At 57.8% G+C, this 20832-nt stretch overlaps 10 protein-coding genes across 10 annotated transcripts; 6 read left to right on the top strand and 4 right to left on the bottom strand.

Annotated features, from left to right (window-relative positions):
• Positions 1-239: 239 nt before the first annotated feature.
• PG986_008761 (uncharacterized protein) lies at positions 240-1229 on the top strand (the record flags this gene model as incomplete). Its single annotated transcript, XM_066844983.1, has 1 exon — positions 240-1229. The coding sequence occupies one exon, from the start codon at positions 240-242 to the stop codon at positions 1227-1229; it is 990 nt and encodes a 329-aa protein (XP_066697381.1).
• A 341-nt stretch (positions 1230-1570) lies between these two features.
• Positions 1571-2382, bottom strand: PG986_008760 (uncharacterized protein; the record flags this gene model as incomplete). Its single annotated transcript, XM_066844982.1, has 2 exons — positions 1571-2009; positions 2081-2382. Coding segments are annotated over 2 exons (741 nt in total), but the record flags the coding sequence as incomplete, so codon positions are not given.
• Positions 2383-3393: 1011 nt separating this feature from the next.
• Positions 3394-5088, bottom strand: PG986_008759 (major facilitator superfamily domain-containing protein; the record flags this gene model as incomplete). The annotated part of the gene is made up of 5 exons (XM_066844981.1): positions 3394-3828; positions 3903-4327; positions 4410-4483; positions 4549-4776; positions 4847-5088. 5 exons carry the CDS (start codon positions 5086-5088, stop codon positions 3394-3396), a joined length of 1404 nt encoding a protein of 467 aa, XP_066697379.1.
• An 850-nt stretch (positions 5089-5938) lies between these two features.
• On the top strand, positions 5939-8581 carry PG986_008758 (uncharacterized protein; the record flags this gene model as incomplete). The annotated part of the gene is made up of 4 exons (XM_066844980.1): positions 5939-6557; positions 6633-7166; positions 7256-7646; positions 7705-8581. 4 exons carry the CDS (start codon positions 5939-5941, stop codon positions 8579-8581), a joined length of 2421 nt encoding a protein of 806 aa, XP_066697378.1.
• Positions 8582-9018: 437 nt separating this feature from the next.
• Positions 9019-10377, top strand: PG986_008757 (methylitaconate delta2-delta3-isomerase; the record flags this gene model as incomplete). The annotated part of the gene is made up of 1 exon (XM_066844979.1): positions 9019-10377. One exon carries the CDS (start codon positions 9019-9021, stop codon positions 10375-10377), a length of 1359 nt encoding a protein of 452 aa, XP_066697377.1.
• A 2903-nt stretch (positions 10378-13280) lies between these two features.
• Positions 13281-13700, top strand: PG986_008756 (uncharacterized protein; the record flags this gene model as incomplete). The annotated part of the gene is made up of 1 exon (XM_066844978.1): positions 13281-13700. The coding sequence occupies one exon, from the start codon at positions 13281-13283 to the stop codon at positions 13698-13700; it is 420 nt and encodes a 139-aa protein (XP_066697376.1).
• Positions 13701-14303: 603 nt separating this feature from the next.
• Positions 14304-15373, top strand: PG986_008755 (uncharacterized protein; the record flags this gene model as incomplete). Its single annotated transcript, XM_066844977.1, is given in 5 exon segments — positions 14304-14437; positions 14452-14524; positions 14580-14972; positions 15052-15153; positions 15185-15373. The coding sequence occupies 5 exon segments, from the start codon at positions 14304-14306 to the stop codon at positions 15371-15373; spliced, it is 891 nt and encodes a 296-aa protein (XP_066697375.1).
• Positions 15374-15380: 7 nt separating this feature from the next.
• PG986_008754 (uncharacterized protein) lies at positions 15381-15643 on the top strand (the record flags this gene model as incomplete). The annotated part of the gene is made up of 2 exons (XM_066844976.1): positions 15381-15431; positions 15452-15643. 2 exons carry the CDS (start codon positions 15381-15383, stop codon positions 15641-15643), a joined length of 243 nt encoding a protein of 80 aa, XP_066697374.1.
• A 152-nt stretch (positions 15644-15795) lies between these two features.
• PG986_008753 (uncharacterized protein) lies at positions 15796-16276 on the bottom strand (the record flags this gene model as incomplete). The annotated part of the gene is made up of 2 exons (XM_066844975.1): positions 15796-16104; positions 16232-16276. The coding sequence occupies 2 exons, from the start codon at positions 16274-16276 to the stop codon at positions 15796-15798; spliced, it is 354 nt and encodes a 117-aa protein (XP_066697373.1).
• A 1143-nt stretch (positions 16277-17419) lies between these two features.
• Positions 17420-20347, bottom strand: PG986_008752 (amidohydrolase; the record flags this gene model as incomplete). Its single annotated transcript, XM_066844974.1, has 1 exon — positions 17420-20347. The coding sequence occupies one exon, from the start codon at positions 20345-20347 to the stop codon at positions 17420-17422; it is 2928 nt and encodes a 975-aa protein (XP_066697372.1).
• Between the last annotated feature and the right edge of the window lie 485 nt (positions 20348-20832).

Raw genomic sequence — 20832 nt, 5'->3', positions numbered from 1 at the left:
GGCGGTCTGCCGATAGGGGTTGCATCTTACCACAATGCGTACCAGAACTCCTTGGACCTCCTGATCGAAGGCGAGGATTGCATATACACAGAACTCGCTCGCCACAAACAGCCACAGCGTAACATAACCCCCCGTCTCCGAGAAGGCGACCTACTTCGGTTCGGTATCAGTCCTCGGTTGCAGTGATTTGCTGTATACGTGGGGTAGTATCGACCACAAACCTCGACCTAGTCTGAACCATGCCAGCCGCTCTAGGATGTAACATGGCCTATGAGGTCGTAGATGTGGATGCGACGTTTGTAGGCATAGACCTCGACTTCGATCTACAGAACCCGCCACGACCAATCGAGGAAACCACACGGCGCTTGTCCGAGCGAACGATACCGAGGTCTACCCTCTGGTGCTGCTGCATCGCCAGCCTGAACACGGGCCCACAGCTGCTGGACAACTTCTTCTCCCTGCTCGTCTCGTCCCCCTGGGCAATCGCCACGGCCGATTTCGGCGACTCCGCGGCCATCGACCGCGTCGCCGACGCCATCAAGCACCACCACGGCATCATCGTAGCCCAGCACATCTCGGCCCAGCTAGCCCCGGCCAACCGGACCAACGTTACTTTGGCAGCGGCGTCGTCGTCGGGACTATGCAGCGCGGATCATCAGGTTACCGATGCCGACCGCCTCTACAACGCGACCGTGACCGACCCCAACGGCCGGCGACGCATGGTGCAGGACGCGGCGGCGACGCGCATTCTGGAGGCGGTCCTGGCGACCGCGCTCATCCTCTTCGTGGTCGGCTGGGTCACGTTGCCGCGCACCGACGTGCTGCCGCGCAGCAAGCTGTCGAGCATCGCCTCAGTCGCGGCGCTCGTAGCGGGCGGGAATCTGCTCTCCCGCATGCCTCCAGATGCACAGCAACTGACACCAGAATCAAGGATCGCGGACTCGCTGCGTGGATGTCCGGGACGGCGGCTGTGGATGGGGTGGGGGCTGGTTCCGGATGAAGAAGGAGAGAGGCCGCACGGTGCCGAGAATGAAGCAAAGGCGAGACAGTTTGGGATTTTCGTCCAGGATGAGGAGGGGAAAGAGGGCCTTGAGAACGAGGGGATGATGACCGGATCGGGCGATGATATCGTAGTGTTACAGTCTACTGGCTACCGTGGCGTGGCGGTTGAGGAGCAGAACATCGCCGCCGGCGAAGACCGGAAGAGCGGGTCGACATGGATGTATTAGAAATCTTGGAAATAACATCGTTATGGTCGTGAAACCATACATTTACATGTACTTGTTTCTATAGCCTCTGTGGGATACAGACAGCGTAATAAAGTCCAATGGCTTCCCAAGTATGCATTCCGTGTCACCGATCTCTGTCTAATATCAGCGATCCAATTAACCCAGTACGCTTCCAAGAGCGCATTGCCTGAAGCCGGATCCCCTTCCGGCCACTGCGTCGAGCTCTGTCGGCTCTGCGTATGCCGGTAATTCTCTCGGATGTCGACCAATAGTTCCGTCGTTTGCCCCGGCCATTTCAGCGAAATGCGTCCGGCTGTTTATCTCTGCAGGGAAAGGTCTACCTAACCCCCTGATCCGGCCTTCCGATCGGCTTCCTCTTTCTGTCGGTCCCGCCTCCGGCGTCTTGCAAGCAGGACTGAACCGACGACAGCACCGCCGATCAAGACCAAACCGAGCGAGACACCCACACCCATGCCGATCTTGGCACCGGAGCTTAATCCAACACTGGGGCTACTCTCAGCGGCAACCGTCGGCCGGCTGATGGAAACCGAGGCCCCTGTAGCGTCGGGCCATGTCGGATCGTCTCCGGACCTCCTCACGACGACTCCGAGTCCCCGCGCCATTCCCCACTGGTCCTTTCTGAAGGCCTTCGTACTCACGAACTCCGATTTCTCCCCCGGCATGGTCGTCCACACATCGACCGTCAGAAAGGAGTTGGAGGAGAACCTCGTGTAGCATACGTTGAGGTCGTCAGTCGGCCGGGTCTGACAGACAAAGCCACTAAGGCGACCAGACGGGAGTCAATGGTCGTCCGTCGAAATGCGCTTCTCGGGTTCGGGATTCTTACTTACCTAGGACAGCATGTAGCAACAGTCGCGCTTTCCTCTATGCCGGCGCTACAGGCGTATTCGTAGCCTTGAGGACAGACGCCCGGAGAGTAATAGCCATTCACGGCATTATACCCGCCGGGGAAGCACTCCGGGGCAGCGGGACCAACAGTTCCATGCTGAAGCCAAGTATGGTTGTTGCTCCAGGCTATATATACCACGATAGGCAGCTCGTGGCCGTGGGCGTGAAAGTCGTGGTTAGGCTGCCGACATTGATCGTCGCTGTCGCCATGATTCCTTTTGACGTACTGGAACTGGAACTGGAACTGGAACTGGAACTGGAACTGGAACTGCGAAACAGAGTTTTGGTTGAAGATGTGAAGAGGCGAGCTATCTCAGAAACGATACCGGAAAGCTCGTAAATGTGGGAATTTTGACCTGGCAAGGAAAGCGCTGACCCGGGTGGACAAGAATATATCCCCTTGTGTTAGACGAACCGTCCACGGGTCCTAGATAGGATGTGGCCGTCATTTAATGACCAATCCTAGGCTATAGTGGCACGGCACTTTTCCAGAACCCCAAATTGTCCTATGGTCAGGTTACCGAAAAGCTAGTGGCGCAGGGCCTCGATTGCAATTGGAGATGACCCCCGGTTGATATTGCAGCGGACCCTAACCTAACTTCCATTCTCGGCATAGCATTTGCGATATTCGCGCTGGGAGGCGAATTGCGCTCCAGAGATCTCCTGCTGGGCAGCGGTGTGCAAGGGTTATCCACCAGACGGTAAACGTGAGATGCATGGATGTCGCAATCGGTGGAGTACTACATATTGGAATCTTCCACCTACCCTGCTATGGCCGAAGCTACGCCAGTAATCACCACCGGTCAACACTCTTTAGACCTTTTCCGTATGTTCCGCGGCCAGTTTCCGATCACCACCACCGTCAACTCTCTGCGGCTGCAAGACAGCGGCTAGGCTGCGTTCTGCTTTATAAGTGAGAGATTAGTCTGATGAAGCACGCGTATGGTACCTTAGGGCGCCATCTATCTATGACTTCCCCAACCTTTGTACCGGATACGAAAAAGTCGAGACGCGAGGTGGAAAGATGCTGGGAGACCCCAATCAGGCAAAAGTAAATGTATAGGGAAGGAGGCGGACCATTGGAACCGGCTCTCAAACTACTGATCTCCCTCATTGGACTTTCCGTCTCTAGGCACATGAGCTCAAGTGACATATCTCCAGCCCCTTTCACTGCCCCCGTGCTTTGACCACCCCTCAGCCTCATCCAGCTTCCTATTCAACCTAGTCGCGCGCCATTTCGCCAGCCCAGCCGACACTACGACAAGCAGGCAGCCGACCAGGACCAGCCCCCCGCCAAGACGGTAAAAGGCTCATGGGCCCGGGGCCAGAAATAGGGGCTGAACCAGTGGCTGACCTGGCTAATGCAGTTGGCGATCGCGATCAGCGCCGCCTTCTTGCTGCGCGGCGCCGGTACGAGGGTTGTCTCCCACGACAGCTGCAGATTGAGCCCGTTGTACGTGCCCGAGATCAGCAGGAAGAGCCCAAAGTAGCGCGCGCCCACGTTGGTCGTCGAGATGAGCACGGCGCACCCCGCGGCGCTGCCGAGGATGGGCAGCACGATGTGCCAGAAGGACTCCTGGCGGCGGCCGGAGGACCAGGCGACGGCGCAGGCGAAGGCGAAGGCGAAGGCGTAGGGTGGGGCTTGGATGAAGTAGGTGGTGAGCTCGCCAAGATCGAAGGTGTTGACGATCTGGATGACGTGTTAGTAACTAGTCCGGGAATCCCTTGGGGAGAAGTCGGAATAGGGGAATGCCTCAGACTTACTGATGGGAAGAAGTCCTTGAAGCTCTGTGCCGTGACGAGGGCGAAATGCATGAGACAGAAGAACCAAGTAAAGGGATCCTTGACTGCCTCCTTAACGCCGTCCCAAGTCCCGCCGATCCCCTCCTCTTTACCCCCGTTGGAGCAGAGGACGCGGTACTGCGCCATCTCCCTCTCCGCGGGCGTCAGGAACCGGGTGTTGTGCGGGTAGTCGGGGAGCAACATAAGAGCGCCTAGGGCCACCACGATGGAGGCGATGCCCTCGATCAGGAAGAACCACTGCCACGAGTGCAGCCCGGCGACCCCGCTCATGGTGGTCAGGATGCCGGCGGCGAGGAAGCCGGAGATGATGTTGGAAATGGTGTTGCCGGCGTGCCAGATGGCCATGCGCGTCGGATTCTCTTGCTTGGTGTACCAGGAAGACGTCACTGTTGAAAGGGTTAGATATGAGAGGTTATAAGGATAAGGAATGGATGGCCAGCTTCAGACATCTCCTACGAATCAACGTACTCAAAGTAATACCAGGAAAGAAAGGGGCTTCTGCCAGCCCAGTGAAAAAGCGACAGGCAGCGAACCCGGCACCGCTAAGATCCGTCAGAGTTAGCGACCGACCTCCTTCTTCGGGATATCCAGGATTCGACCAACTCACTTTGTCAAAGCCGGTGTGCAAATGGTACATGTGCTCCACCCAAGCATGGCGCACGGGAGAAACCACCTCGGGCTCGCCTTGGCCAACCACAAGTTCCCGGGCAATTGACCAACGAGATAGCCGATATAGAAGGCTGAGATGCCAAGGTTCCATATGGTGTCGGTCATGTGAAGGTCTTCCTGCATACCGGCCAGTCTCGCGTTGGAGACGTTGATGCGATCGAGGTAGCTGCCATGTGTCAATCAATCGGTCAGAGACTCATAAAACGGGGAAAGTAGGGCCGGAAGATCCAGCGTACCACATGAGGAACATCATGGTTATGGCAGGCATCATGCGCATGTCGATCTTCTTCAGAACCCTCTTGCCCAGTCTCTCCATCTCCGCGTCTCCCAGGTCTCGGAGTAGATCAAAGCGCCCTTGGATCTCGCGCGGGGAGGACTTGGGATCTGTCTCGGGCTTCTCCTCGAGCTGCTCCACGTTGGCCTGGCCGCGTTCCTTTGCGATGCCATCATGGATTTCGAGACTCGGTGGACTACTCATGGCTCGGAGCTAGATCGGGGGCGATATGGCCAATGTGATTAGTACAGAGCGTGATGATTTACGGTCTCCACCAGAACCCTTTATTTCCCGGAATACTCGACATCTTTATAGGCAGTCCTGAACTGCCTGTGTCTGTCAAAGCCTGTGTCTGTCAAAAATACCACATCGGTTAGGTAGGTGACCCTTGTTCGCCTTCTATTATCCCCGAGCATTGCCGTGAGTGATCCAGATAAACCGGCACCAACTGAAGGATCAGTTGCAAACATTTCCTCTTCGAGACCAATATTGTAACTGTGATCGCATGGATCCTGGAATGGCCTCAGGCGCGGCGTGCGGGGTGTCAAGGAGAAAAAAGCAGGTCAGTTCGATACCAAGCCTTCGCGAACCAACAACCGTCCCCGCGGGATGGCTGGGCCCAAGTACGCGGTATCGGTATAAGGCAGATCGCATTGACTCACGACCGAGCCGAGCATGTTTTCTATGAACCGCGAGACTCGGTTGCGTCGTGGAATATGTGCCAAGGATGCGACTAGACGGGAGCGTTATTCGTTATTCCCGCGGCAACTCGCCCGAGCCAATCACGGCTCTTCCCGTGCGAACCCCAAATCCACATGCTTAGGTTAGCAGCTTTGCTTCCCGCGGGATTAACATCCTTCCCCGGCTATGTCATGACCCAAACTCCACACCTTTGCCGCTTCCATTTCCGCCCGTCGCTTACACATCAAAAGTTCCATGCAATGGATCCGGCATCATCAAGATCCAAGACGGCCTCCGGACGGCCTCGAAAGCGGGCCCTCGAGGCATGCACATTCTGCCGCAAGCGCAAGGTGGGTTTAGGTCATCTGCCCCAATGGGATGGATCTCCGACGGCGGAAATGGCAGGGGCGCTGTCACTCCACTCGAAGCTGATCCGATCGTCCTCCAGATCAAATGCAACACGGAGCAGCCCACATGCGCCAATTGCAAGACGTATGGCAAGGATTGCATTTACGAGCCCCTGACGGCTTCTCCATCTGTCAATCAACAAGCCTCTTCGTCGGTGGTGCCAAGACGTGTTTCGGATCGCACCCGGCGGAGAGAAGTCAGAACCGCTGGCACGGCCGGGCATCAAGCTCGCGTTACGTCAACCCAGCCCCGAGAGGATGCTACCAGTCCGGACTATGATGGCCCCGGAGACGAGATCGCGCCTTCGCCGGCGCATGAAGCCCGAGTCAGTCTCCCGAACGACCAAACTGCAAATGCGCTGCGCAGACCATCATCCAGCGTCAAAACGCCATCTTCCGCCGGCGCCCATCGTCCCGGCGTGTCGCGAATGGTAGTCTCGGCGAACGGCATCTCCAGCTACCATGGCCGCACCAGCACGCTCTTTGAGGAAACCATCCAGGAGCGGACCTCAGCCGCCGAAGCGAGACCCCGGATGCCGGACGAATGGATCGAAAAGGGGCTTGTGGCCGAAGCCGCAAAGCAAGGTACGTTACTTGTTCCCTGGATCCGCGATGCCTGCAGAACCCACAGCTAATACATCTCCTTCCGGATGAGGGCAGGCCAGCTAGAGGAGCTCAACTACCGCGCCGGCACGCTGGACTTTGACGGCGTCGACCCGGAGCTCGGCATGCACCTCCTCTTCCTGCACTGGAACCGGCAGCACCACTCCTTCCTCATCACCTACCGCCCCGCCTTCATGCGCGACATGGCCTGCGGCGGCCCCTACTTCTCCAAGATCCTGCTCAACGCCATCTACTTCGGTGCGTCCAAGTTCAGTCCGCGGCGCGAGGTCCGGCGCGACCCGGACGATGTCCGCACCGCGGGCTGGCGGTTCCGCGAGCGCGTGCGAACCTTGCTCGGAAGCGCGCTGGACCGGAGCGAGATTACTACTATCCAGGCGCTGCTGGTAATGACCAATTCACTCTTCGCACTAGGGGATGAGAGAAGTGCTGCGTGGTTGTACGCGGGGTTGGCGTTTCGGATGATTATTGATCTCGGGATGCATGTCGATGCGCCGGATCTATCAGGTAGCCTTCGGAAGTTCTCCGATGAGGATGTGGAGGTCCGGAGGAGGGTATTCTGGGGTGCATTCGGTACGTAACCCGTCTAACCACGTATCCCGAGCTTGTCGTGTTGGAAACAATGGGCTTTTGAGACAACGATGGCTGACCGGCCGAGTCAGTGGTCGACAAGATCCAGAGTCTATACCAAGGCCGCCCGGCAACGCTCCGAGAGTCCGACACCGCGGTCCCGATCAAATTCCTAGACACGTACGAGGAGCTTCAGAATTGGCAGCCGTTTGCGTATTCCGTCAAGTCGACCCAGTATCCGGGAAGCCCGGCGTACAGCGTATCGACGTTCACCTCTTTGTGTCGCCTATCGGTCGTCATGAGCGACATCCTGAGCTGTATCTATACCGAGCGAACGTTCGACCGAAATGCAGTCGATCTATGTGCGGTGCTTGAAGGTCTCAATTCCAAACTCGCAGCCTGGAAGGACGGTTTACCGGAACATCTCACTTTTGACCCGGTCAAGTCCACCCAGATTCCACCACCGCATGTCCTCAGCTTGCAGTAAGTCCTTTCCTCTGCTCCGGATAGGTTTTACATACTTCCAACTAAGGTCTTCTAGTGCCATGTACCACGTCCTCACCATCCTTCTCCACCGCCCCTTCGTCGCCGATGGCCATCTCTACAACACCTCCCGCTCCATCCCCGTCAACTCCTTCCTCATCTGCGCGTCTGCAGCTGACAGCATATCGGCCCTCCTCCGCGTCTATGATCGGACCTTTTCCGTGCGCCACGCGCCGTACCTTATCTCCTACGCCACCTATGTCGCCGCCACGATCCACGTGCGCATCGCGGCCCGGCGCAGCACGGCCTCGGAAGCCCGCGAGAACCTCGAGACCTGCCTCGGGGTGTTCCGGGACAACCAGAAGACGAACTGGGCCGTGCGGAGGGCCAAGACGATCGTGGAAGGTCTGATCATGAAGCTCGGCGTACGCTTGGCCGAGGCCGGAACTGCGCCGAATAGTAGTACAACGCAAGCCCGGGTGCACCCGGAGCCGCCGAATCCTGATGGGCAGGTACCACAGGTCGGCAACCGTTCCTCGCGCGAGGCAAGCGTGGCGGATGCAAGGAGTGATCGTCAGATGTTCTCCGGATGCTCCACATCCCCGTCCGCAGGGTGGTCCGACATCGATGGCATCATCCAGAGCTTCGCGCGTGGCCAGGACGGCAACGAGGACATGTCAGGCCGCCCGGGTCAGATGGAGGGCCACCACATACCGCCACACAGACCTGCCACTGCAGCGGCGCCTGGAATGCGTGACTTTGGCGGTTTCGGTGAGATGAGTGACCCCGAGGATGCGCGGCTTGGCGTCGACGGCAACGTGGCGTCTTGGATCGGCTTTCTGCCGGGCGGGGGAGCGTCCGGGGCGGCAACCGCGTCATTCGAAGACCTGCTTTTCGGCTTCAACGGCTCCGCCTTGGATAGCGCCTTCTACTAAGTACCGACAAAGGCAAACGAGCCGGTCCACGAGGTCATGTCTCCCTATATGGCGTGTGGGGCGCATGTGGAGCACACTTGGTGAGAATTCCTTCCCGCGGGAAGAATACCCGTGGACACACTAGCTACCCGTTGATACTATCCTGGGTACCAATCCACCAACATGCCATCTGAACGTGACACCGTTCAAGGGAATATTGATGGTCTCAGTTGTACCGGAGAGTTATATATGAGGTTGGGGCACCAGTAGGCATAGGGTTGATATTCACTGTGTGTCTATCCAGTAGGCAACCTGTTCTTCTTCTGATGCCCCCTTTTCGGTTCGCATGCTCGTCCCTCTTCAGAGACCCCGGACGACATTCCATAGCACAGAAGCATCTTCACCAGGTCGTTGATACTATTACTTGTCTTCCTCCCCCGCCGCCATTCCTCCCCAACATGACCGTGCCCCCCAAACGCCGAACCCGGCGCTCCATCCCGGCCGTCCTCATGCGCGCCGGCACCTCCAAAGGCCTCTTCCTGCACCGCGCCCACCTCCCGCCCTCAGAGTCAGATTGGGCCGCGCCGCTCCTGGCCATCATGGGCTCGCGCTATCAAGACGTGCGCCAAATCGACGGCGTCGGGGGCGCCAGTAGCGTTACGTCGAAGGTAGCGGTCGTGAGCCCCTCGGACCGGGCCGGCGTCGACGTGGACTACACCTTTGTCCAGGTCGCGGTGGGAGACGAGACGATCGATTTGACGGGGAATTGCGGGAACATGTGCGCGGGGGTCGGTCCGTTCGCCATCCAGGAAGGCTTGGTTCCAGTGCCGATATCGCCAGTGCCCCGCGTTGACAGGCGGTCGGTAGATGTCCGCATCTTCAACACCAACACGGAACGACTCATTGTCGAGTCCGTCGAGGTAGACGAGGACGGCCATGTCGTCGAGGATGGGCCCTACAGGATCCCGGGCGTCAAGGGCCCCGGCAGCGAGATCAAAGTGGCGTTCGTGGATCCTGCGGGCAGCATGACGAGTGCGCTTTTTCCGACCGGCAGGCGGTCCGAGCGGATTCACGTCGAGCATGGGGATGGCCTGATACCTCCCTTCAGCGTGGAAGTGACGCTGATCGATGCGGCGAACCCGTTCGTCATCGTCGATGCCGATACGTTGCCGGCATTAATCCGGAGTCAGCCGCGGGACTCACCGCTCTCTCTGGAGGTGGCGGAGTCCATCCGGAGGATCGGGGCTGTCCACATGGGCTTGGCGGCCACGGTAGAAGCCGCGGCGTTGGTGCGCGGGACGCCAAAGCTGGTATACGTGTCGCGGCCCCCGGCGGCAACACCACTGTCCGCTGTGCTCCGCGGCAAGGAAGATGAAACGGCTGATCAACCAGATGTCCAGGTTTTGGCGTACAGCATGGGGCGGCCGCACCCGAGTCTACAGCTCACGGGCGGTGTGGGCTTGGCCAGTGCCGTCGCAGTAGAGGGGACAGTGGCGAACCGGCTCTCAAAGAAGGGCAAGATGATGGGATTGCCACTGGTTGATGGCTTACCGCCGAGCCCCGAGAGGACGCCGAGTCCATCATCGCTACATGACGGCCAGGGCAGCTCGCTATGGGGTGCGAGGGTGCCGGAAGAAGCCATCCCAGACACGCAAGTCCTTGCGAAGAGAAATATTAGGCTCGCACATAGCAGCGGGGTCATGGAGGTTGAGAATTGGATGCGTCCGGACGGCGAAAGGGGGTTGGAGATTGATCGGTGCATCGTCTCGAGGACTGCTCGGAGACTGTTTGAGGGAAATGTGTTTTACTATGCGTGATTCAGTAGGCCATGCAAAGTCTAGTTTGCTGTATTTGCTGCGCTTTTTTTCTTCTCCCGTCTGCCCCGTAAAGTTAAGCCCCTGACTGCACATGCATCCACCCATCCTGACCGCAAGCTGCGGCCTACATGCGGGCGAATCTTAGAAATATGATCTCATCGGGTATAGAACCATTCATAACGAACCGTTTGCATCAGCATAACGGCTGTATTGTTCTTCAATTTCAAGGTTAGGCTTGACCTTACACTACACGTAACGGCTCATGATTGGTGGCGTACGCTTTAGCACTGAATAACGGAGACGAGGCGAGACGGTTTATGATTATTATAACAGATAGCCCCCAGTATCGTCTAGTGTGTAAACGGAACGATGTAAAGACCCAAAACGAAAGAGGAAAGAAGAGTGTCAGGCGAGGAAATTGGTTGGTAAACAAGCGTTGCTAAAAGTAGCCCCAGTCCTGTCGCCTAGGGCTCGTTGTTTACGGCTCCTTGTCCGTCCGGGTTTGACAGGCTCACGTTATCACCCAACAACTGGCCCGGAGTGGCTGAACTTCACGTCGCACCGGTAAGCCTCCGGAGCCCAGGACACCACCGGAAGATAAGGGACGCCCATCGCCACCTGGGCCGTTCCGCAGCCCATCGCCGCTCAGGAACGGCCCGCCAGAATGGCCTTGTCAAAAAGGGGTTGGAGGTCCTCTTCGCCCAATCCAGCCAGTACTGAGCATTGGGCCAGATCCCGATTGTTGCTTCTGCCGAAATCGGCAGTAGAAGGTTCCCGTTGCAGGTAACGAATCCCAATCCTACATTAAGTACCTATGTACAGAAGAGGTAAGTACACACCAATGCAGGCAGCAGACTCATGGGTCGAAATACCTGACTACATGCAGGTACCTACTTATAAATAAGTATGTACCTACCTACATGTACCTAATGTAGGTACTTAGGCAACTCCTCTAGGCAAACCCATTCGGCCTGGTCCAAAATGTCGTTTGGCGCGAGCAACTGCTTCCAACCGCAAAAGGCACGTGTGTGTTGACCTCTCGCTCAAACATACCGAATGCCCAAGCATGAAACACATCACCATCATCAATTGCTTGCTATCTAGCACCTAGTCAACGTCTTTCAATCGATCACTGCTATTGTATGCCCAGTGCAGCCAGCCGTCGCAGGTACAGCACCAGACCGACCCTGCAGCTGTTTGCTCAACTTCATACCTCTCAATTCTTCCATGCACTTCCCGACGACAGAACCCGGTAATGCCAGGAGCAGAGAGTGCTGAGAGAGCCGGTCAAGAAGTAGGTAGGCGTGCATCCTCATCCCTTTCCGATTTCTGAGACTCACTGGGCTATCGATGTTGCTAGCCCTACCTACCCCTGACTGTCTGATGTCCGAGTTTCTTCCTCGACTGTACTCTACCACCACACACGGCGCTGTGCATAAAGGTGAGGCCCAACACACACTAGTCATACACCTCTCCTTGACGGTCCATGGTTCTTTGCCCACACACAGCTGTCTCGGATCTGGTGTGCTGCACGACCAGAAGCACCTCTTTCAACTATTACCACTGCGAGATAAACAGCAACGCCCAACTTGACACAATGACGCTGCCCTGCGAGCTACAACGCTGCCCTGCCTACTGGAATTCTGCCTGCGAGTTACAATGCTGCCTTCTACGCAACCACGCTCCCTTCGAACTGCGATGCTGCCTGCGAACTACAATGCTGTTTCCAAGCAACGCTGTCTGTCGGGTACCCAAGTCTATACCGTCATTTGCGGTCCCCAAACCACGCCATCCGCGAGACTTAAGACCAATACCGTCGTCCGTCAACTAAACAAACTCTTACGTCTTCCATTATCCGTCAACCGTCAACCGTCAACTCAGCAACTATCTGTCGTCTGTCGTCCATCATCTACCCAGGAACACTGTCGTCTGTCGCAACCACTAAGCGTCAACACCACTCAAGTCAGGTAAAGTCTCTCCTCTCCCGCAGACGTATGTGTGTGTGTCGTGTTTCTACCACTCTTTACATTATTGTGTTTGTGCCATTCCTTTCCGAGAAACATTCTTCTGTTTGGTTCTTTCATTTCTTTCTCTCTCTCCGAGTGTCACAGAAGAGAATCATCAAGCCGATATAAACCAATATGGCTTCCTTGCGACGTGGATTTCCAGATGGCGTCGCTTGCGTACGCTACCTAGACGCAATATCAGAAGATGCCGACACAGTTGCTCGACAATCCCGCTTCAAACCTGTGGTCTGCCCTTGGCTGCGCCCAGTACCGTTTCGCGTCTCTGGTCAAGCCATGTACCCACAAGTTGCCGCAACTACAATAGTCATGCGTGTCAAGGTTGGTCACGAGACTGGATCGACCTCTGGAATACCTTCGAGTCGAGCCCGGGTTTCTTGTCGGCCGACTTGAGCTTATTCTCAAGACCGCCCGCTATCGGAGATGGGCCACAAATCGGTCCATTTAAGCACACGCTCAGCTACTGGAATGTTTATTGGACTCGAACGCAATTGCCTCCTTTTTTCCCGAGCACAACGCCATTGGCATCCATTCTTACTTTCTTCGGGCAACTACAAGCTGCATCTGAGTTGGGTACCAAATCTTCCTCTCGTAAAGCGTCTCTGAGGTCGCCATCGTTCTCCCACCGGTGATCATGCGAAGGAGTGGACTCCGACAACCTCTGTCTCTGAAGGCAGCCTCGAGACCCAGGATGACCCGCCCGGGTACGAAGATTCGGCGACTTTGGGAACCTGCAGCATGGTACGCAATTGCTCAAATCCAATGACGGATGCCCGAACCAACGAGAGAACGGGTGAATACAATGGGCCTCAGACGCAGCAGCATCAGCACTAGTTTCTACTGCAGTTGCTTCAAAGCCAGCACGAGCATTCCCTCGCGATGCAGCAGCTCCACAATGAGTTTGTACTGGGGCTGCTGCTGATACAGTCGCCCCAGCAGCAACAGGGGCAGCAGAACCAGTTCATGCCACAGAAACAAAATGTGCCACAGTTGCATCAGCAGCAGCACCAGTCTTTCCCCCAGAGGCAGAAACATCAGACGGACATGCTGCAGCAATTCCTGCAGCATGAGAGGCTGCAGCAGGCACAGCGGAACCATTTCGTACTGCAGTTGCTTCAGCAGCAGCACCAACAGAACCAGCCGTTCTGCCAGAAAATCACCAGTGGCGTCGACGGCACCGGCTCGGCTCTGGTGGCGGCGGCATGCTCATGGCGGCAGGGTTGTGTTTCCGATGCAGATGACGAGGACGACGTTAATCATGTCTCCACTGAAGAAACAAAGCTCGTAGAGGACCGATAATTGAAGCTTTTCAGTACTGTCTCGTGTCGTCTCCTCTTTAACACCCTTCTTCAAGATGCAGCCCATGTTGATGTAGAACTATCCAATTGGTTCATCGTCTTTGTTTCTCTTTTCTCTGCCGTCTGCTCAGTAGTTTCAGACCCCGGACTGTATATGCAGCCAACGCATCTTGACCGCCAACTACGGCCTGCAGTGCAGGCGAAACCTCTATGTTCATGAGATGGTCGATCTCATAGTGCATAACAATCCATCATGATGAACCCTTTCCACCAATGCAACGGCCGTATTCTTATGCATTGCAGACCAGGGAAGCCTGTTGACAGGGTTTGCAATGTTCATGATTTCTGCAGGTAATGAGATTCAGCAACGTCATAATTCTACTGCCCTGATGCCTAACTATTATCTATCCGGGGTCCAGATGTGTAGTAGCGTTTCCATCTGGTTGGAAAACGTCCTAGCGGTTCGAGAACCTATATAGTAGTCCCCTTCCCCGCTCATGTAGTTGGTACAACTCTTGCCCGCAAGTCGATATCGTGGCAGTCATTTTGCCTGACACACTGCGTTACTTTACGTCGCCCCCGAAACCACTATATCAATAGCACAATGTCTCCAAATATATCCGGACCCGTCACCGAAACCGACACCGCCGTGGTTGGATCTGGTCCTGTCGGTGTTACCTCTGCCCGCAAGCTCATCGGTGCCGGGATTGCGGTGCACATGACCGAAATTAAGGACAAGTGAGTTGCTCCAGACTTCCGCTCCGGTTGCCTTTCGGTCTAATGAACCGCAAGGTGAACACCAGAAAATGTCATGGATCCTTTCAGGTATGTCGCAAGCTACCCAAACCAGAGCAAATTTGAGAATTGAGGCCAATGTAAGAAATACAGCGCTATTCAAGGTGGCGGAGGCTCTCGGATTGCCAACCAACAAAGTGGCCTTGGCTCCTTCAATGTCTCGAACCATCCTGGCCAAGTGGCTATTGACGACATTTCGCATCCCTGGACCTTCTCCGCAAACCGACAACATCCCCAGCTAGAGCGGTGCTCGCTGTTCAACGGCGATGAGTGGGTTACTCTCTACGCCGAAGCCGAAAAGCGCCTCGGGATCAGCAGCACCGCCATCGATGGCTCCATCCGCCACCAGCTCGTCAAGCGCACCCTGCAGGCCGCCGACCACGACGGCGGTGCCCGAGAGATTGTGTCGATGCCGCTCCCCGTCGCCCGGAACGGATCGGGCGAGGAGGGCGACCTCGAATGGACCCGCGCGGCCATCGTTCTTGCGCAACTCGACACCGAGGCCAACGGCTAGCCTCTTTACCTTTGCGCTGCATCGCCAAACGCGGCTCACGAAGTTGGTGCGCGGGGGGACCTCTCCGGCGGTGGCCGAGTGGGGGAGTGCTCTGTGCAGGGATTTTGAGACCGACAAGGACTTTCTGATCAAGGCCAAGACCTACGTCATCTGCGCCGGGGCGCTCTCGACGCCAGGGATCCTGCACGGATCCGGATGAAAGACGGCACAAGCGCGAGACCCCATTCCCGTCCCCCTCCAAGGGCCTCGGCCCCCCCACGTCGGCGCGCCCGCTTCGGAGCGGTGTCCGTGGCACGCCGAGATCTACCACAACGATGACGCGACAACGCCGACAGCGGAAGCAGTTGGCCGGCGTGTGGCGGTAGATCTCCGATGGTCTACCTACGCCCCGTCCTCGGCCTCCGGAGGAAAGGGCAGGATGACGTACTCCGACGAGATGACAGATGTTTACGGGATGCCGGGACCCACCATTAGCTTCCAGCCAGGAGGATAGCGCGTGCGACAAGTACGGCCGGGTCTGGGGCACGGACTATGTGGTCGTGGGCGGGTCCAACGTCATCCCCTCGGAATCGGCGTATGACCCCTACGTTAACTGCTGTTTGCTCCGCCATCGTCGGTACTGGCAAGATCATTGAGAGACTTCGCTCCGAAAGCTGCGGTGGTGGGCCAAAAAAAACTAAGAATCACGGTTTCTGCAGCGGGCGTCGAAGCTCATATAGGCACTTTTATAAATCTAGTTACTTATCATCCGCAACCCCCTGAAACCCCCCCTCTCTCTCTCTCTCTCTCAAGTCAGCGTCGGGTTCGACGGCCCAACCCCCTTCATCCCCGGCTTGAACCCCCGCCCGTCGGCCGGCATGTTGCTCGACGCGCCGCTCTTGATGCTGTCCGTGGCGTCGCGGGCCGCGTCCAGCGTGGCACTTTTGCCCTCCGTATTGTCGGTCCCGGGCTTGAACAGGTTGAGCACGCCGCTCCCACCGCGGTCCTCGCTCTCGTGCGCGAGGCCGCCGGGGAGGGAAGGGCTGTCTTTCTTGTCGGAGCTGCTGCTGGGCTTGATGGCGTCTTTGAGTTTGGTGACGAGGCCGCGGTCGCCTTTCTGTGAAGAAGGGGGGAAGTGGTTAGTGCATACGTCACTAGTACGGGAGATGTTATGGCTGGGCGGAGTGAAGAGGCCAAAGTGTGCCCGGAAGCAGCGAGTGGACTGTGCTGGATGAAGAACGCACATGGCCGCCTGAGTGAATACCCGCAGGAGGCCCGCCTGTCGACATTTTGCTGGTTTCAACGCGTGCGAGTTCTACAGCTTCTGTCTGGTTTCTTGTTATAATGGCCTTCGGAAGCTGGTCGCCGGAATGAGCAAGTAGGTCAAGTAGTCTGATTTACCAGATGTCGGGCTCGGTGCTTTTGGAGACGAGCAACTCCCTTATATAAGGCCTAACAGCATGTGCGTGTCGGCCTGACGTAGTGCTACACATGCTACGCCATACGAACCTTCGCTCAGTGGTACTGTCATGATGATGTGATGTGGCGGGCCTGGAGGACGAATGGCTCCGGCCGTGGCTACCCGGGCCCCTTTAGCAGGATAGTGGCGCCGACTTGAGGACAACTCAATCGACGCTAGTGCTGAGCACTCGAGTTGCTTGCCAGCTGCATCGTGAAGGGTTCACGGGATAGAAGTAGGCAGCGAGAAGGGCCAACATGAATAATGTCTATCATCGCCATGTTGAATTCGGCTATGGCACTAGGCCCCGAGCCAGCCGGGTCCGAAGTGGGTCATGACCATAAGCACCTACATCATTCGGTACTTTTGGGTCATTTGAGGCTACTTACTGGAGCGAGGTCGTGAACCACCAGCAGAAGTCTCGTAGAAACATGCTTAGCCAATGGCCAGGATAAGACCTGCGATAGCAGCGAACCTTCCAATTAGCGGGAAATCCCCGGTGGTTCAAGCCCTTGATAGCTCAGTTGGCAGAGCGATGGACTGTAATTGCTACAATACACTTGTATATCCACAGGTCGCCGGTTCAAATCCGGCTCGAGGGACTTAACTTTTGCTTTTTTGCCACATCAGTCAACTTGAACTCGTTATTGGAGATGGACGATCATGACTTTTTACCCACTGGTTGCATGTAGCATATGTTGTTTGTTAGTCATTGCTTGATTGGCGTGCGGGTTTCGCGTACTGAAAAGGGGGTGGGATTGACACTCGAATTGAAGAAGAACCATGTGCACTGCGACAGTCATGCTTGAAAGCAAAACTGTGCAACTCTATGTTGGTTCGTCACTCAAAGTGCTTCGAGCGAAAGATCTGTGTGTGAATGAATTCAATCTCTTCACATCCAATATCAACACCTAGCGTGACTGGGTTCTACCTGTCTTCTCCTATCCCGGTCCTTCTCACCGAGGCTGCATACCTACACGTACCTACTTATACAAACAAATCCACCCTCCCCCTCCCCCCGACCGCCCGAATCTTCCCCCCCAATCTCCAACGGACTCCCCTCAAACACCAAGAAATCCTCCACCGCCTGCCCCTGCCCCTTCGCCTCCTTCTCCTTCTTATCCTTGTCGCTCAGTCCCAGCATCTTATAGACATTCCCTCCCACCAATTCCAACGCCTCCCCCTCGCTCACCCTCCCCTCCCCATTCCTGTACACAATCCCCGCCAACAGCCCCAAATCCCGCACCACCCAATCCTCCTCCAGCCCAATCGCGACCGTGACGCCCGCCTTGACCAGCGCATCCACCGCCGTCCCGTTGGTGAGGGGCGCCCCCGTCAGCGCCCGCCGCTGGTCCCACGACGTCCGGTACGACTGCAGCGGCGCCAGCACGACCCCTACATGAGCCTCCGCCAGCTCGTCCGCGACCAGGTGCGACTCCGCGCCGCCAATGATAACCATCGTCAGCCCCGCCTGGCCCGACGCCTCCTCGACCTGCTTCTTCAGCTTCAGCGCGCCCGCGATGCCGTCCGCGCTATGCGCCGTGATCGCGAGCGGCACCTCCCCGCGCACCACCCGGCCGAGATACGCCTCCTCCGCGAACGCGTCGGCGGCCGTCTCGTTACTGCCTTCTCCCGCAGCTTCGTCGTCGCCCACAGCCTTGAGCAACTTCCTCCGCAGCGCCCCCACCGCCCCGGAAACCGTCCCTGATCCACCGGCCTTAGCCGCCGCTTCTTGTAGTGTATAATGCACCGCCACCTCCTCCTTAAACACCGCGCCCCCCTCGAGCACAGTGTCGTATCCCCACGTCCGGAACCCGGCACTGACGCCGAAATGCGTCCCCGCCCCCGTGAACCCGGGTGCCGAGATGGCGCGCGTGACGCCGTACCGGTGCGCGTACCGCAGCTTCTTGGTCCCCAGGCGCAGCCCGTCGGCGGCGCGGCTGAACTGCGAGGTCGAGTGGCCGTTGTCGGTGCTGTCCTCGGCGTCGATGGCGTTGAGGCCGAGGGTGGAGCCGAAGGCGGTGAAGGGCTTGGTGAGGTGGCCGTTCTTTAGGTGGACACGCTGCGTGGCGGCGGCGAGCTCGGCGGGGCAGGCGCCGACGCAGGTGATCTTGCCGTTGGAGATGGCAACCGTCAAGTTGTTGTCGGAAGACGATCCCTCGGCGGTTTCCAGGCCGGGGAGGTACGAGGCTGTGACGCCGGTGAACACGACGTCCGCGACTTCGGTCGGCTCACCCGCGGGCATGTCGAACGTGGTCTTCGGGTCAATCGGTCCCTTGACCGGCTTCTCCAACTCGACCGGGTCGTCAAACTGCGCCGTCCCGTCGATCCAGACCTGCACGGGCGCGGCGCCGACGGTGAGCGGATCGCTGTCCCAGACCACGACGTCGGCATCATAGCCCGGCTTGATCTTGCCGAGACGTTCGCCCATGCCTAACCTTTCAGCAGGTGCTGTTGTGACCGAGGCCAAGGCGACCGCGTAGGGCAATCCGTATCCGAACGCCTTGGCCGCCTCGAAGACGACATGCTGCGCATTGAGAACCGGGTTGTCGCTTACGTAAATAGGCGTCAGCCCGTTCTCCCAGAGCGTCTTGCCCGCGTACTCGGACCCAATGTAAGCCTCGGCTTTGTACCACATATTGTCCGCAAAAAGCGCCGACGCGGGCGGGGTGGGACCCCACGCGCGCTTCAGGATCTCGGGCACGAGGTAAGTCTGGTGCGCATGATGAAACGCGCGGATCGAGAAGTTGAACTCGTTGGTGTGATCAACAAAAGCCTCAAGGTCCGGGATCGTGTAGCAGTGCGCGTTGATGTGGACCTGCCCGCGCAGCGCGGCGCCGAGCGACTCCCACTTCAGGTCCCGCGGCAGGTAGCCGTCCACGGACTCGAGGCCGCCGGGCGCCTCGGCCCGGGCGCACCAGTCGTCTTGGGCTTGGTTCAGCGTCGCGGCCGTCTCGAAGGCGCGGCGGAACTCCCAGGACTCGCCGAGCCGGCTGACGGGGCCGTGCTCGCCGACCTGGCCGTAGACGCGCTTGGCGTTCTCGCCGCAGGCCATCTTCATGTAGCGCCAGTTCCGGTCCGGGTCGGCCAGCATGTCGGCGACCGAGATCTCCTCGCGGCCGTCGGGCTGGCCCACGGCGTGCTTGATGGGGTACGCTTCGCCGCCGATGTTGTTGCCGGATCCGGGGAGGACTAGGCTCGTCGTGACGCCGCCGGACTTGATGACCTGGATCTGGTGGTCCTGGGGCTGGAGACCGTCGATGGAGCGCACGTAGGGCGTGATGTCGGCCGACATCTCGTTGGTGTCGTCGTTGCCCTCGAGCTCGGGCAGCGAGTCCACTCCCGCGTGACTGTGCATGTCGATGATTCCGGTAGTCAATTGACGGCCCTTGGCGTCCCACACGAGTGTGTCCGACGCCAGGCTCTTGAGTGAGATATCCTTCTCGACCTTCTTGATCAGGCCGTACTCGAGGTAGACATCAGCGTTGATCCAGGCGTAGCCCTTGCCGGCCCACGCATCCTCGGCACTGGTCCCCTTGGCCGGCTCGCCGACCCAGACGGTGGCGTTCTTGATGAGCGTCGGCTTGTGGCCGTCGACGTAGCGCGCGTTGCGCTCGCGGCCCAGGCCGACGGGGTCCTGCGGCTTCTTGTGAAGCTTGGCGCAGGTCTGCAGGTCGGCCTGGAGCTTGTCCGCCGACAGCAGCGACGGGTTGCGGCGACCGCCCGCCGACTCGTTCGCAGGACTGCTTGAGATCTGCCGCCATTGGGCGTAGACGATGAAGCCGAGGCACGCGAGGCCGACGAACTTGAGGGCCCGTGTAAGTCGCGCGGGTCGGCGCCTGCGCCAACGCGGTGGAGGTGCTGGCGGGACAGGCCCGGTCGCGCTGTAGGGTGGCAGCATTGGGTCTCTTTCCTTCCCGAAACCCATCTTTGGATTTTGATGAGTCTTGATGATGATGATGAAAAGGAAAGATGAATATAGAGAGATGAAAGGAGACGATGGGTCAAGTCATGCTTGTTGATCTTGAGATCAGTGCACGGGATGGGATGGTATCATGGGAGCTAGTCTGGACTTAGAAGGTGGTGGGGTGTCGGCCTTCGATAACGAGATGGCGTCTTGAGACGATCGCGGATCGGCACTGTACATTTCACACGTCCAAGACAGTACGAATACCGTCCCGAAGCTCGAGATTGAGTTTCAACTTATTTCTTTCGGTGAGGACCAGCCTGTCGTCGTACCTGTTGTAATTGACCCAACTTATTGCATTGGATTAAGGGGTGCGTGCACTAAATGCGGTAAGCTGTTGGGGCCTACAGCGTACCACTAGCGCCTGACCTGCCCAAACAGCCTGACAGCCCTGTCAGTGGGGGCCACTACAATCCCGC

This window comes from Apiospora aurea, assembly GCF_038362705.1.
Source record: "Apiospora aurea strain CBS 24483 chromosome Unknown utg000006l_segment0_segment0, whole genome shotgun sequence".
NCBI classification, from domain to species: Eukaryota; Fungi; Ascomycota; class Sordariomycetes; order Amphisphaeriales; family Apiosporaceae; genus Apiospora; species Apiospora aurea.
This window is presented reverse-complemented; position numbering and strand designations above follow the sequence as displayed.